The sequence below is a fragment of the Phocoena phocoena genome, chromosome X (genome assembly GCF_963924675.1).
Source record: "Phocoena phocoena chromosome X, mPhoPho1.1, whole genome shotgun sequence".
Taxonomy (NCBI): Eukaryota; Metazoa; Chordata; class Mammalia; order Artiodactyla; family Phocoenidae; genus Phocoena; species Phocoena phocoena.
Genome location: NC_089240.1, coordinates 86407460 through 86419419, shown reverse-complemented (window position 1 = coordinate 86419419; position 11960 = coordinate 86407460). Strand labels below are relative to the sequence as shown.

At 48.4% G+C, this 11960-nt stretch overlaps 1 protein-coding gene across 1 annotated transcript; it reads right to left on the bottom strand.

The window, feature by feature from the left end:
* Window positions 1–4081: 4081 nt before the first annotated feature.
* GPRASP1 (G protein-coupled receptor associated sorting protein 1) lies at window positions 4082–8233 on the bottom strand. Its single transcript, XM_065900223.1, is given in 1 exon segment — window positions 4082–8233. A coding segment is annotated over 1 exon segment (4152 nt).
* Between the last annotated feature and the right edge of the window lie 3727 nt (window positions 8234–11960).

The following is an 11960-nucleotide window of genomic DNA, read 5'->3' as shown; positions in this document are numbered from 1 at the left end:
ATAAATTAAAAGGATTCAGGCCACACAAAGTAAGTTCTCTGACCACAATGATACTGTGGTCAGCACTGTAGAAATACATAACTGAAACATATCTGGAAAAGCCTCAAATACTTAGGAACTACATAGCCTACTTCTAAATAACTCTTGGATCAAAGGAGAAACTAAAAAAATTAGTATATAATTTCCATTGAAGAAAAATGAAAACACAACATATTAAAATTTGTGGGATACAGCTTAAGCATTATTAGAGGGAATTTTACAGTACTAAAAAACCTACATTAGAAAAACAATGGTCTCAAATTAATGACCTCGGCTTCTATTTCAAGTAGCTAGAAATAAAATAGTAACAAACACAAAGTAAACCAAAGAAAAAAATAAGAGCAAAACCCAATGAAATAGAAACAAGAAAAACAATAAAGAAAATCAATAAAACTAAACACTAGTTTGTTGAGGTCAATAAAATTGATAAGCATCTAGCCAGAATGATAAAGGAAAACAAAAGACACAATTACTAACATTAGGAATGAGAGAGATGACATCACTAGATAATTTACAAATAACAAAAGGATAATAAGAAATGTATTGGCAAGGCTGAAGGTAAACAGACAACCCATAAATTGCTGACAGGGATGAAAATCTGTAATACCCCTTTGGAGGGATATTTCAGAGTATCTAATAAAACTACATATGAAGTTACCATTTGATCAACCATCCCCACTTCTAGGAATCTACCCTGAAGATATACCTCTAACCATACAAAAATTACAATTGCACAAGATTATTCTTCCAGCAGTGTTTGCAAGAGCAAAATATTGGAAAAAAATGCCCATATATAGGAGAGTAATTGAACCAATTATAGTAGTGGCACATAATGGAGGAATATGAATCTGTAAAACAGAAATGAAAAAGATTGCTATGTACTAATTGGCTTCAAATCTGTAAAATGTGCAAATACTGAGGTTAATGGGATTAGTAAAATTTATTTTTTTCTAACTATACTCTCCTAAAAGGACTTTGGTATCTTGTGGATACCTCCTAAAGCTGAGCTCTGACCAAAATGGATTACCACAAATAAGGGAGTGCCACCAAGGATAGATGCAAATAGCCAAGTCTAAAGCACTGGCCAGAAAAAAAAATACAAGGAAAAGAGCAAAGGGACAGCGGAGGTGAACTTGTGAGAATATTCATAAAGCAGTTTGTAGGTGGTTCCCAGAAAGACCCTCCTCTGAGGCCCAAGACTGAAAAGGGAGGGAGCCTCAGATGGAGCAGGTGGAACAATGACCCTTGTGTCTCTAGATGGGAACTGTTGAGGGCACAATGGGACTAAGCTCTTTCAGAATCTCACATCCAGGTCAGACCCCCAGGATGCTGCTGCCTGGCTTGAGATCCAGGGATCCTCTTGAGGGTTGAGAAGCTTGCTTATAACCCAATGAGAAATCCTATGTGAAGGGCCCAAAGCATCTAGGTTTCCTCCTTGTGAGTGTGTTGTCTCTCCCCTTCCCTAGAGCTGCTCAGACTGAGGTTCATTCCTCTCTTGCATCTCCAGGCAGCTGGAACCTTAGAGTAAAGGTCAGTCCTGTTGCCCTCTCATTACTCCCACCCCACCCCCGCCACTAACTTGCCCACAGTATTGAGCCCAGCCATCCCGGCTGTCTGACAGACAGACAGAAGAGTGAGTGCCAACTAGGTGGGAGGAAGGGAGTGTAGCTCACAGTTCCTATCCTCACACCTGCGTTTCCTGATCCAGGGCCACCGGTGTTCACAAATTGTCACTTCACCGTTTCCTCTCTCTGGGCTCCCCTGAAGCCAACTGCTTCCACGTGTCCACCTCTCCCACCCACACAGAGAAACAGAGTCACGCAGCGCTGGGCGGGGAGACGAGGGTGGGGTAAGGGCTTGCAGAAGGTAGGAGGGAGCGCGAGGCTCCGAGACACTTCCTCTACCCGGACCTAGTCTCCACCACCACCTCCCACGGATGCCAATATCCGGACTCGAGCCCACCTCCACTAGCAGCGGCCGATGCTTCCCTCCACGTATGCCTCCCACAGGATGACTTCCTGCCTCTTGAGCTCCTGGACAAAAACAGACCCTGGCTAAGACGCTCGCGATTGGCTGAGGGATTGTGTCCTCAGCCAACAAAGGGCATAATTCTGGGCGCCTGAGGGGGTTTAGCTTTCAGGCTAGTGCAGCATGGAGAGACCAACACCCACGCACCCACCATCATGTCCTACCACTCCTCTCACAGCCGTCTGTCAAGCGTCAGGTGCAAGTCTTTCCCGTCCCTTTCCAGCGCGACACACCTCTACGCCGGTCCAAGTGAGAGTGCGGTCACGTGACCCACAGTTAGCCCCACGTGACCGCACACTCCGTAAGTCTGCTGCAGCCCTGCAGCACGCAAGGTACAGTCTTCTGCCTCTGGGGTTGAGCTGCTTGCTAGAACAATCTGAAGCTCCCGATGGGGGTGAAGATAGCTGAAAGGAAGGCTGGATTTGGAGCCAAAGCTTCCAGCCCTAAGCCTGGGCCTTGCTCTGTGGGAGCACAGGGCTGGCGAGGAACATCCCATGAGGAGTTTGGAGACCAACTGACTTTTAATATTCTGTGCAAAACTCGGGCGACGTATTAAAACACACACAGGACCTGTCTTGAAAAATACTGATAGCCAAAACAAACATTCAATCTCCAATTTCCACCACCAGGACGATCTCTGTTAGCAGTTGTGGTTTGTGAATGGAGGCAAAACTGCCACTTTGCCCTACTTCCATAAACCTTGCAGCCTAGAATCCGGTAGGAAAAAAGCACTTTGCACCCTGAGACAAACGAAAAGTGAATAAAACTTTGTATATTTCCCTTTAGCCTGGACTACCTCCCACCCCAAACCAACTTTATCCCTGACTTTTGCTCCTATCTGAGGATACGTTATTACTTTTGTGAATCCGAAAAATGTGTACCATAAACTCAGAAACTTTGGAAAGCTTACAGCTTACCCCCTTTAAATTATGCAGTTTTATTTAGCAAGTCAGTGCTTCTGAAGTTGTAGTCTCTCACATTTCTTTATTCCTTTGACATGTTTTACATGGTTGCAGGATTTTCCATAATCAAATAATATATTTGCATAAATTCAGTCCATATCACACATTTTTGGGGGAGAGGGATCATCTTTCCATGTATACCAGTCTTTTCTATTTCACCAAATACAGAAAGTATCAGAGCTTTTCTTAGCCAATTTTAAAACGTATATATCATCACTTTTAGTGGCTGTATGCTATTACCTTAACACTTTCCATGGCACCAACATGAAGAAATGGTCTTCCTGACAGTTAAAATTCGTGTGCTTTCTGGTCTTATTCTTTGAACCTTTAAGCAAGATCAAAGAAACACCCATACTTTGAACTGCAAAATACAACTTCTCAGCTCTTCAAAACTTACCTTATCCTCTATATCCCTTAATACACTCCTCCCAGCCACTCCAGGCAGACTGAATACCTCACTCCCACAGGAACACTTTTTCCAACTCCAAGCTTTTCTTCACAACATCCAACCTCTTCCTTACATTTCAGAGCCCAAATTAATTGGGTCCTTCTTCTCTGAAGCATACCCTGAGTAGCAGCCCATGGTGACATTTTCATTTAAAGATGCGAGAATAGCTTTTTCAAGGAGCATTATTATTCATACGTTAATTACCTGTGTTATCATATGTTATTTTTGCATCTATATTTTATGCTCACAGAGAAAGGTGATTTCTGCCAACTTTAACACAGAACTTAACTGAAAACACAACATGGTTCAAATAGACATCAATAACACTAGAACAGCAATCAGAAGGGTAGCTTACTTATAATAGCTCAGTTCACTATAAACCTAAATGGTAAATTCACAATCTAGACAAAAACAAGTATCAACAAATGTGCTTTCAGTTTTAATATTCTTTTGGCATCAGAAGATTGATCCAGCTCATACACAGAGTTTGGCAAAGTCAGTATCAGCATTAAAGTGTACATTACAACATAGAACCAACTTTGAAAACTAAAGCATTATTCAAGGACCATAACTCAGGAACATAAGGACAATCAGAGGCAAGTGATTAATCATACTTATTCTTTTGTTCTGCCTCAGGGTCATTCTGATCATCTGTTTTGCTTTGCAGTTCCTTAGCAAATTTCTCAACTTCATGGAATGCAGAAATAAATGGCTCAAGACTGAAATCATCATCAGTGAACCACAATGCCTCTTTTTTAATATTGTTACCAATATTCTCAAGCATTGCTAGAACAACCTGAATATTGTCATTTGTCTCTTTCCTGTTAAAAAGGCCCATAAATTCTGACACTGCTTCAGCACTGAGTATTTCCTTTGTCATGACAGGATTTTCAGACAAATTCAGTAGCATTTTCAGAACATGAAATCTTGTTTTGGTATTGCCCGTGGCTAATAAGGAGAGAAACCCAGATATATACTTGGCAACCAGTGTGTGATAGTCAGTAGCTGTAGTGAGGTGTCTAACCATCTTTATTCCAGATAACTGCTCAGGGGAATCCAACCTATAAGCAAGAGTTTCCTCACACACTTGACATATGTATGTCTGAATCATGTTTAGATTTGGATAAGGTGGAGCCAAGTGAATCATATTTTCCGAAAACCTTGTCTTAACTCGGGAGGAGGGATAATTGAGCAAGGTTTCAATAAGTGAAACAACACCTGAATCGTGAATGAAATAATGAGTAAATTGAGAAGCACTCCTCATACCCATTGCAATTTTAGATATTTCATGAATAAAAGGATCTCGAATTTTGTCCATTAATAGAAGGAGTTCTTCAAACTCTTCAGGACCAATTTTAAGCTCACACTGTATGCAGCTGCAGAACCAACTCTCTGGCTCTGCACTCTCCCTCGTCCTAAGATGTTCTTGAATTTCCCTGACTGACCAGTAGGACGGATCATACTGAAATGGGAACTCAGGGTCAGGCTTATCAGGCTGAAGCAAAGATTCCTGCTCTTCCCCTTCTAGGCTCAGTTCCATGTGCTTGGGCTTTCCTCCAAACATTTCAGAGAAAAGAAATGCTGCTTCTTTTGAAAATCTAAAGGGGCTTGGGGATGGGAAGCCAACACTACCCCATGGGCCAGGCTTGAACTGAACAGTAACCTCCTCCCAGTTCTGGGGCCTGCATAAAGCATCAGGCTCCTGCTCAACTGAACATCTGGACCTGCAAATGGCCCTGTACACAGGGCTAGGATTTGATTCAAAATGGGCCTCATCTCCTGCCCAGAACCAGGACCCCACTATGGCCTCATCCTCCTCAGCTACTGTCCTTGACTCATAGTTGGTTCCATTACCAGTCCTGTTATTGGCCTCATTTTTAGCTCCAAACCAGGGCCCAACAACTGCCCCTTCCTCATTTTCTGGCCTGGATTCAGAGGTGGCCACAGTTTCAGTCTCATTAATGGCCTTGTCTCCAGACCAGAACCAGGACTCAACAATCATCTCTTCATCATCCTCTGGCTTATATGCACAGCATGTTTCTGCTTCTACATTGATTTCTTTTGCATCCCAGAACGAGGATCCAAAAGTGCTTTCCTCTCCAGACCTTGATGTGGTCTCTTCTATTGCCTGGGGTCCAACGTCTATATTATATTCTTCAGCCCAGAACCAGGACCCAATAATGATTTCCTCCTTTTCAGTGCCATGCTTGGACTCAAAACTATCCCCTGCCTCCAGACTGGCTTCTTCTTCAGCCCAGAACCAGGACTCAACAATGACTTCTTCCTCTTCAGCTTCTGGACTGTATTTGCTGCAAATGTTAGCCTTGTTCCTAATGGCCTCTTCCCTGGCCCAGAACCAAGACCCAACAAAATGTTCCTCTTCAGCTGCCAGCCTGTCCTCTTCTCTAGCCTCTGCTTCTGTTTCAAGCCTGTCTTCCTCCCCAGCCCAGAACCAAGAATCAACAATGTCTTCCTCTTCAGCATCTGGCCTGGATTCTTCTCTATCTGTAGCCCCTATAATGGCTTTATCCCCTTTCCAGAACCAGGACGTGATCATGGTCTCCTCCTTGGTTGGTGCCTTGGCTTCTTCTTCAGTCCTATCATCTATACTGCCCTCTTCCACAGCCCATAACCAGGGCCCTACAGTGGCCGCTGGCCTTGTATATTTTCTGGACCAGAACCATGGATCAACAGTGTCCTGTTCCTCCTCTGGCCTAGACTTCCAGCTGCCTCCATTGGCAGCAAACATACAGGGATGTTCTCCTGACCAGAAGTCAGACTCAGTGTTGATCTCTTCAGCAGTTGTCATAAATTTACATTGGGCACCAGTGGCATACTTCATACTGATCTCTTCAGTGGTCCCAAACCAAGATGATGTAATACCCTTTTCCTTGTCCTCCAGGCTAGACTTGTTGCTGACTTCAGCCCTCCCACAAGCTTCTACTCCAGCCCAGAACTATGACCCAATAATGGGCTCCTCTTTTTCAGTCTCTGGCATAGTGTCACAATTGACTTCAGCCCCAGAATCCATCTGGGCCTGGTTTCCAGCCCCAAACCAGGACTCAAATACTGTCTCTTTTTCAGCTCCTGGCCTGGCCTCTTCTCTAAACTCAGGCTCTGTATTGATTTCTTCTCCAGCCCAGAACCAGGGACCAATGACCTCTTCTTCCTCAGACCTTGGCCTGGACCCACAGCTGGCCCCAATACCAGCTTCCACACTGACGTCATCACTGACCCAAAACCAAGACCCATAAATGGTCTCTTCTTTAGCCTCTGGATTGATTTCTTCATTAGCCCAGAAGCAGAAACTGGCAATGACCTTTACTGTATCATCTGCTGGCACAGATTTGGAAGTGGCATCAGCCTCAGTTTCCACACTGGTCTTTTCCCCAGTTCCAAGCATAGAATTGCCAATAGGCTCCTGCTCAGTCTTTGGTCTGAATTTACCACTGGCCTCAGTCCCCATACTGGCCTCTTCTTCAGTCCAGAACCAACTGCCAACAATGGACTCATCTTTCACTTGAGAACAGGACTTGACAGTGGCCCCACCCACTATGCTGGACTCTTCTGCAGCCCAGAACCACGCCCTGGTGAGGAACTCTTCCTCTGACCTGGCTTCTCGCTTTGTCCTGGCTCTGGCCTTGATTTTGGCCTCTTCCTTTGCCATTGCTCTGGCCCTGACCTCTTTCTTGGACTTGGGTCTAGACAAGTTATTAGCCTCTTCTCCAGGCCAGAACCAGGACTCTTTTTTGACTATATCCATAGAGCCAGACATGAAATCAATGGAAGCTTCTCACTTGGCCCTGTGCCTGGCCCTGACATCGGCCCCTTTCCTGGCTCTGGGTTTGTACCTGGCCTCCTCTCCAGCCCAGAACCAGGATTTTACATTGTCCTCACATTCAGACCCAGAATTAGATTCAGAGACTTCTTTCTTAGATCTAAACCAGGACCTACTATTGGTCTCTTCCCTGTGCTTACACCAGACACTGGTCTTTTCTCTGGCCCAGAACCAGGATGTCTTAATAGATTCATCCTCAGAACCAGAACTGGATGCAACATAAAGCTCCCGACTGGTTTTGGGCCTAGGCATGGCCTCTTCTTTGGCCATGTGCCTGGACCTAGTACTGGTCTTTACCCTGTCTCTAGGATGAAGCCTTGTACTGACCTCTTCTCTACTCCAGAACCAGGAGCTCACAGAGGATCTATCCACCCATCTGAAATCACAATTGTGAGAAGTCTCTTTTTTGGATGTAGGCCTGGGATGGCACCAGGAACCCATACTGGTCTCCTCCTCTGACTCAAACAAAGGCTGGATACCTGATTGGGACTTGACCTTGGTGCCAGGAAAGGACTCAGCATCCATACAGACCAGTTCCCTATCCATAGACCAGATCTTAGTTTTAGCAATTGACCCTGACTCAGTACTGATCAGTGGCCAGGATATAGCATTGGTTTGGGACACTCCCTCTGTCTTCAGTAGTGCCTCAGCATCAAACTCAGTCTTGGCCCATGAATAAGTTTCATCCATTGACCTTGCCCCAGTGATTGCCTTGGCCTCACTCTTAGGATGTGTCCCAACTACTGCCATGGTCTTAGTTGTGGGCCTTGCTCCAGGAATTACCTGGGCCTGGGTCCTTACCTTGGGTCTGACCACCACTGGGACTTCATTCTCTCTCTCAGCCCCACCCCCAACTTCTTCTCCAGGCTTCTTTTCAGGCTTGGCCTGGATGCCAGGCTCAATCTCAGCCCCAGTCATAGTACAAGTTACAGAGAAGACATGATTAAATACTGCTATCCCAGTCTCAGCCTCTACCACAGACCTGTCACAGTTTTGTATCTTCACACTCTAATCTTTTGATGATTCAGGTGATACGGTTGGAAACAAAAGTTAGAGTCAATCACCAGTCCAGCAGTCAATCAGGCTCCTTCCCAATCCCAGCCTCAGCCAATAATACAGTCAGAGTGAAGAAAAAGCACAACCAAGCTGGAAGAGGATGGATGATTCTTTGGTGGGTGTGGACCTATTGAGGGTGGTGGTCAGCAGCAATTCCAACACCACCAGAGCTGCCACTGGAAGTCAATCTAGGAAGCGAGAATGACGTGGGGCTTTAAGTCTATTCCAACTGTGTCACTCCATGAAGACTCACATAGAGAGACTGGACCTCAAATGCTTGATGGGAGAGTTAGGCTATTAGAAGTCTCTCTATCACCTTCATTTTTTCTACAATTTTTATCCCCAAAGCTGCCATATTACTTTGTCTGTTATTAAACAGGTATGAAGATGGTGGTTAAGTATCTTGGCAATGGGAGAGGCTGAGGAGCCCCCAGGCCAGACCCTAATCACTCTTGGACCTATGTTGGTCTTCTCTACCACACCCAAAAGTTGTAGCCATTCCCATACCAACCTGCACTGATGTGGCACAATTTCTTGCTCCTTTCCTTGATCCCAGTGGCGTCAAACTCTACAGCAGCCTGCATATCCTGGGTACAAGTAAACATACAGCAGAGAAAGGAGCCTGACTGCTAGATAGACAAGCAAGAACCCTGACCCCTGATACAAACATCTCTCTTTCTGTTTAAGGGTCTAATATGTCTAATGTTTTCTGTCTCCTGGTTCCTACACTTAGGTCTTTTCCTCCCATTCACGAATCAATCCACACTTACCTCACTATTCCTAATATCTCCTGCAGGAAATGGGCAAGGGGTTCTGCGGCAACGTGCAAATTTGACAGAGAGTAGGAGGTGGAGGAGGCCCTGAAACCACTTGGATCAAAGAACCTGCCATGATAATACTGGGTAGCTGTCTCCTGCATCGCCCCTCTTCGCACAAACCTCCAGAGATTTGAACCAGACTCCTCCTCCTTTCTTTCCTTGCAGAAGTGACCAGCCTTAAAGCAGGCCTATGGAAAAACAGATCAAAAGGTAAGAGGGTCAAGAAATAATGGTAGCAGCTGAGTGCTTGGTAGGCAGACAAACAACAAACATAGGAGTACCCAAGTCATCTATCTTTTAACATTTACAGTCCCGTTGGTTAGAATATTTTCTTCTAATTTAAGCCCTATGGATCAGGCTTCTGGATAACTCATCTTCACATCACACTCTTCCTCTTACTCTCTTCTCCAATTCTAAAGATTCACTACTTGGTGTTCACATCTCTTGTGCTATACAACATAGATTGCGGGCAGGACACTCGCATATTCTAAAAAGCAGGTTGTGTGGTTGTACTTGTACTTACGACTTCTGTACCACACCCTCACCTCCCAGTCCATCTTTTCCACCCCCCACCTTGGATGGAGGTGAGGGAGGAAGGCCAGGAGGTGTGGAGAAACCCGGTAGAGAGGAGAATTTTAGGAGGTATTCCTGGATGCCTGACCTGCTCTGGTCGCCGTCACACCATCCCAATTCGGGTGTCCAGTCAATGGCTGCTGCCCACCCTCAACCCCCATCCCCACACAACTTGAGAAATACAGGCCGTTTTCCCGTCCCTAGTTTTTCTCAAGCCTCTCCTCTACAGATGCACCCCATGGCCTGAAATCGCCAGACCTACCGTGCACACAGGACACTCTGGCATCAAAGAGGCGCCTGTGCGAAGGGACAGCACCCGGCACGCGGGGTCCCACAGACCCCTTTCCAGAATCGGGGCCCGGGCGGGCGGCCCCCCGCGCCCGCCCACTCGGCACCCGGCTCCGACCGCCACCCCCGGCGTTCTCCCCAACGCCCCCAACCTGGCTCCCCTCCGCCATTTCGCCCGCAGCAGCCTCCCCCACAGCCCGCTCCAGGCACAGGCACCGTCGACGGCGGGGCGCGGGCGCCCAGAAAGCCCGCCGGGGAGCGGCCGCGCCGTTCGCCTCCCCAGGATCCGAGGGAAACCCTGTGGCCAAGACTTCGCGCCCCGGGCCCGGTCCGCGCCGGTCGCCGCCCCCTCAGCGCCAGGGGTCCCCCGGCGCTGCACACCTCTCTCAGGGACCCGCTCCGACCCGGCTGCCTCCCCCTCGTCAGGCTGCCAGGGTCCGCGGGGCAGGGTGTGAGCCGCTCGTCGCCCCCAAGACACCCCCACTTGCCTTCGCAGGCGCAGGGTCCCGATGGGCGGCCTCCCCCTCCTGTCGCAGCTCCTCACTCGGATTCCCACCGCTCGCCGTGCGGGCAGAATGGCAGAGGCGTCCAGCCCCCCGCGCGGCTGCGCCAAACCTGGCAGGGGCTACGGAGGCTGCGGCACCAACCGCTCGCGGCGAGGGTGTCGGGAAGGGGGCGGAGGGATACGGCACGAATGGGCTCGACTCCCCCTCCCAGGCCGACAGTAGTTCCAACCCAGAAAGGAGCGGGGCCGGGAGGAGTCCCGGCCTCAGGGGCGGGGCCACGCCGGCCCTCCGCCGCCCCCTGTCGGGCGACAACCCTCCCGGCCCCGCACACTTATGGCACCGCAGCGTATGGGGCCGGCGGGCGGTGGGGCACTGGGAGCCAGGGTTGGGAGGGTAGGGAGGGGCCGCGCTGGAGGGAGCACCGGATGGATACAGATCGTCCCGGGGTGTGTGTGTGTGTTGTGTGTGTGTGTGTGTGTTTGTGTGTACCGGACTTATCGGAGTCCGCCCCCCTACCCTCCCCCATCGCACGCGCCATCCTTCCTGGGCGACAGTGGCAGAGGAGCTGTGAGGACGGCCCTCCCCGGGTCTGCTTTCCACCTTCTGGGGCCGCGGGCGAGAGGAAGGTAGGAGGCGGCGCCCGTGGAGGCCGAGCCACTGCCCCTCTTCTAAGGGAAGGCAGCCCTAGATAGACCTCTGGCCTGAGGAAACAAACCACCTGTCTGCGCCAGTGTCGTCATCCTCTCTGCCACACTGCCATTTTCTCAGTCGCAGTGGTAGCACGGTAGCACACTTTGCCATTTCGCCGCCCCCGCAGTTGCCCAGGAAAGAGGGCCTTTCCCTCTCAGGACCCGCACCGGCTCAGACAGTCCTCCCTGTCTCTCATCCCATAGCCAGGTGTCAGGCACCAGGTAGGGCCTTCTCTTACAGTTGCCTCCAAGCACTCATCATCTTTGGCAGGGTGGGAATGTGGCAGGGATTAGAACCAACTGGGATCTCACACACTTGCCATACACACCAGTCTACTTTTCCCAGCCATTCTTTGGAGAAGGACCCACCAGGCACCCACTTCCCTAAGACAGAAACCTGCTGGCCCTTGAATCCTCTGATTCCTGCACTCCTATATCCTTCCTGTAGTCTCCAGCCCCTCCTTTCTGTGCTCCATGGGGCAAACACCAACCCTGGTTAAGCACACCTGTGGTTGAGCACAAACCTGCTGGCACTGTTGCCCGTTTTAAAACCCACTAAATGGCACCCTCGCTGTGGTAAGCTGAATAAAGGTCCCCCAAAGATGTTCACGTCCTGTTCTCCTGAACCTGTAAATATGTGATGTTACATGGCAAAGGAGAATTAAGGTTGCAGATGGAATTAAGATTGCTAATCAGCTGAATGTAAAGTAAGATT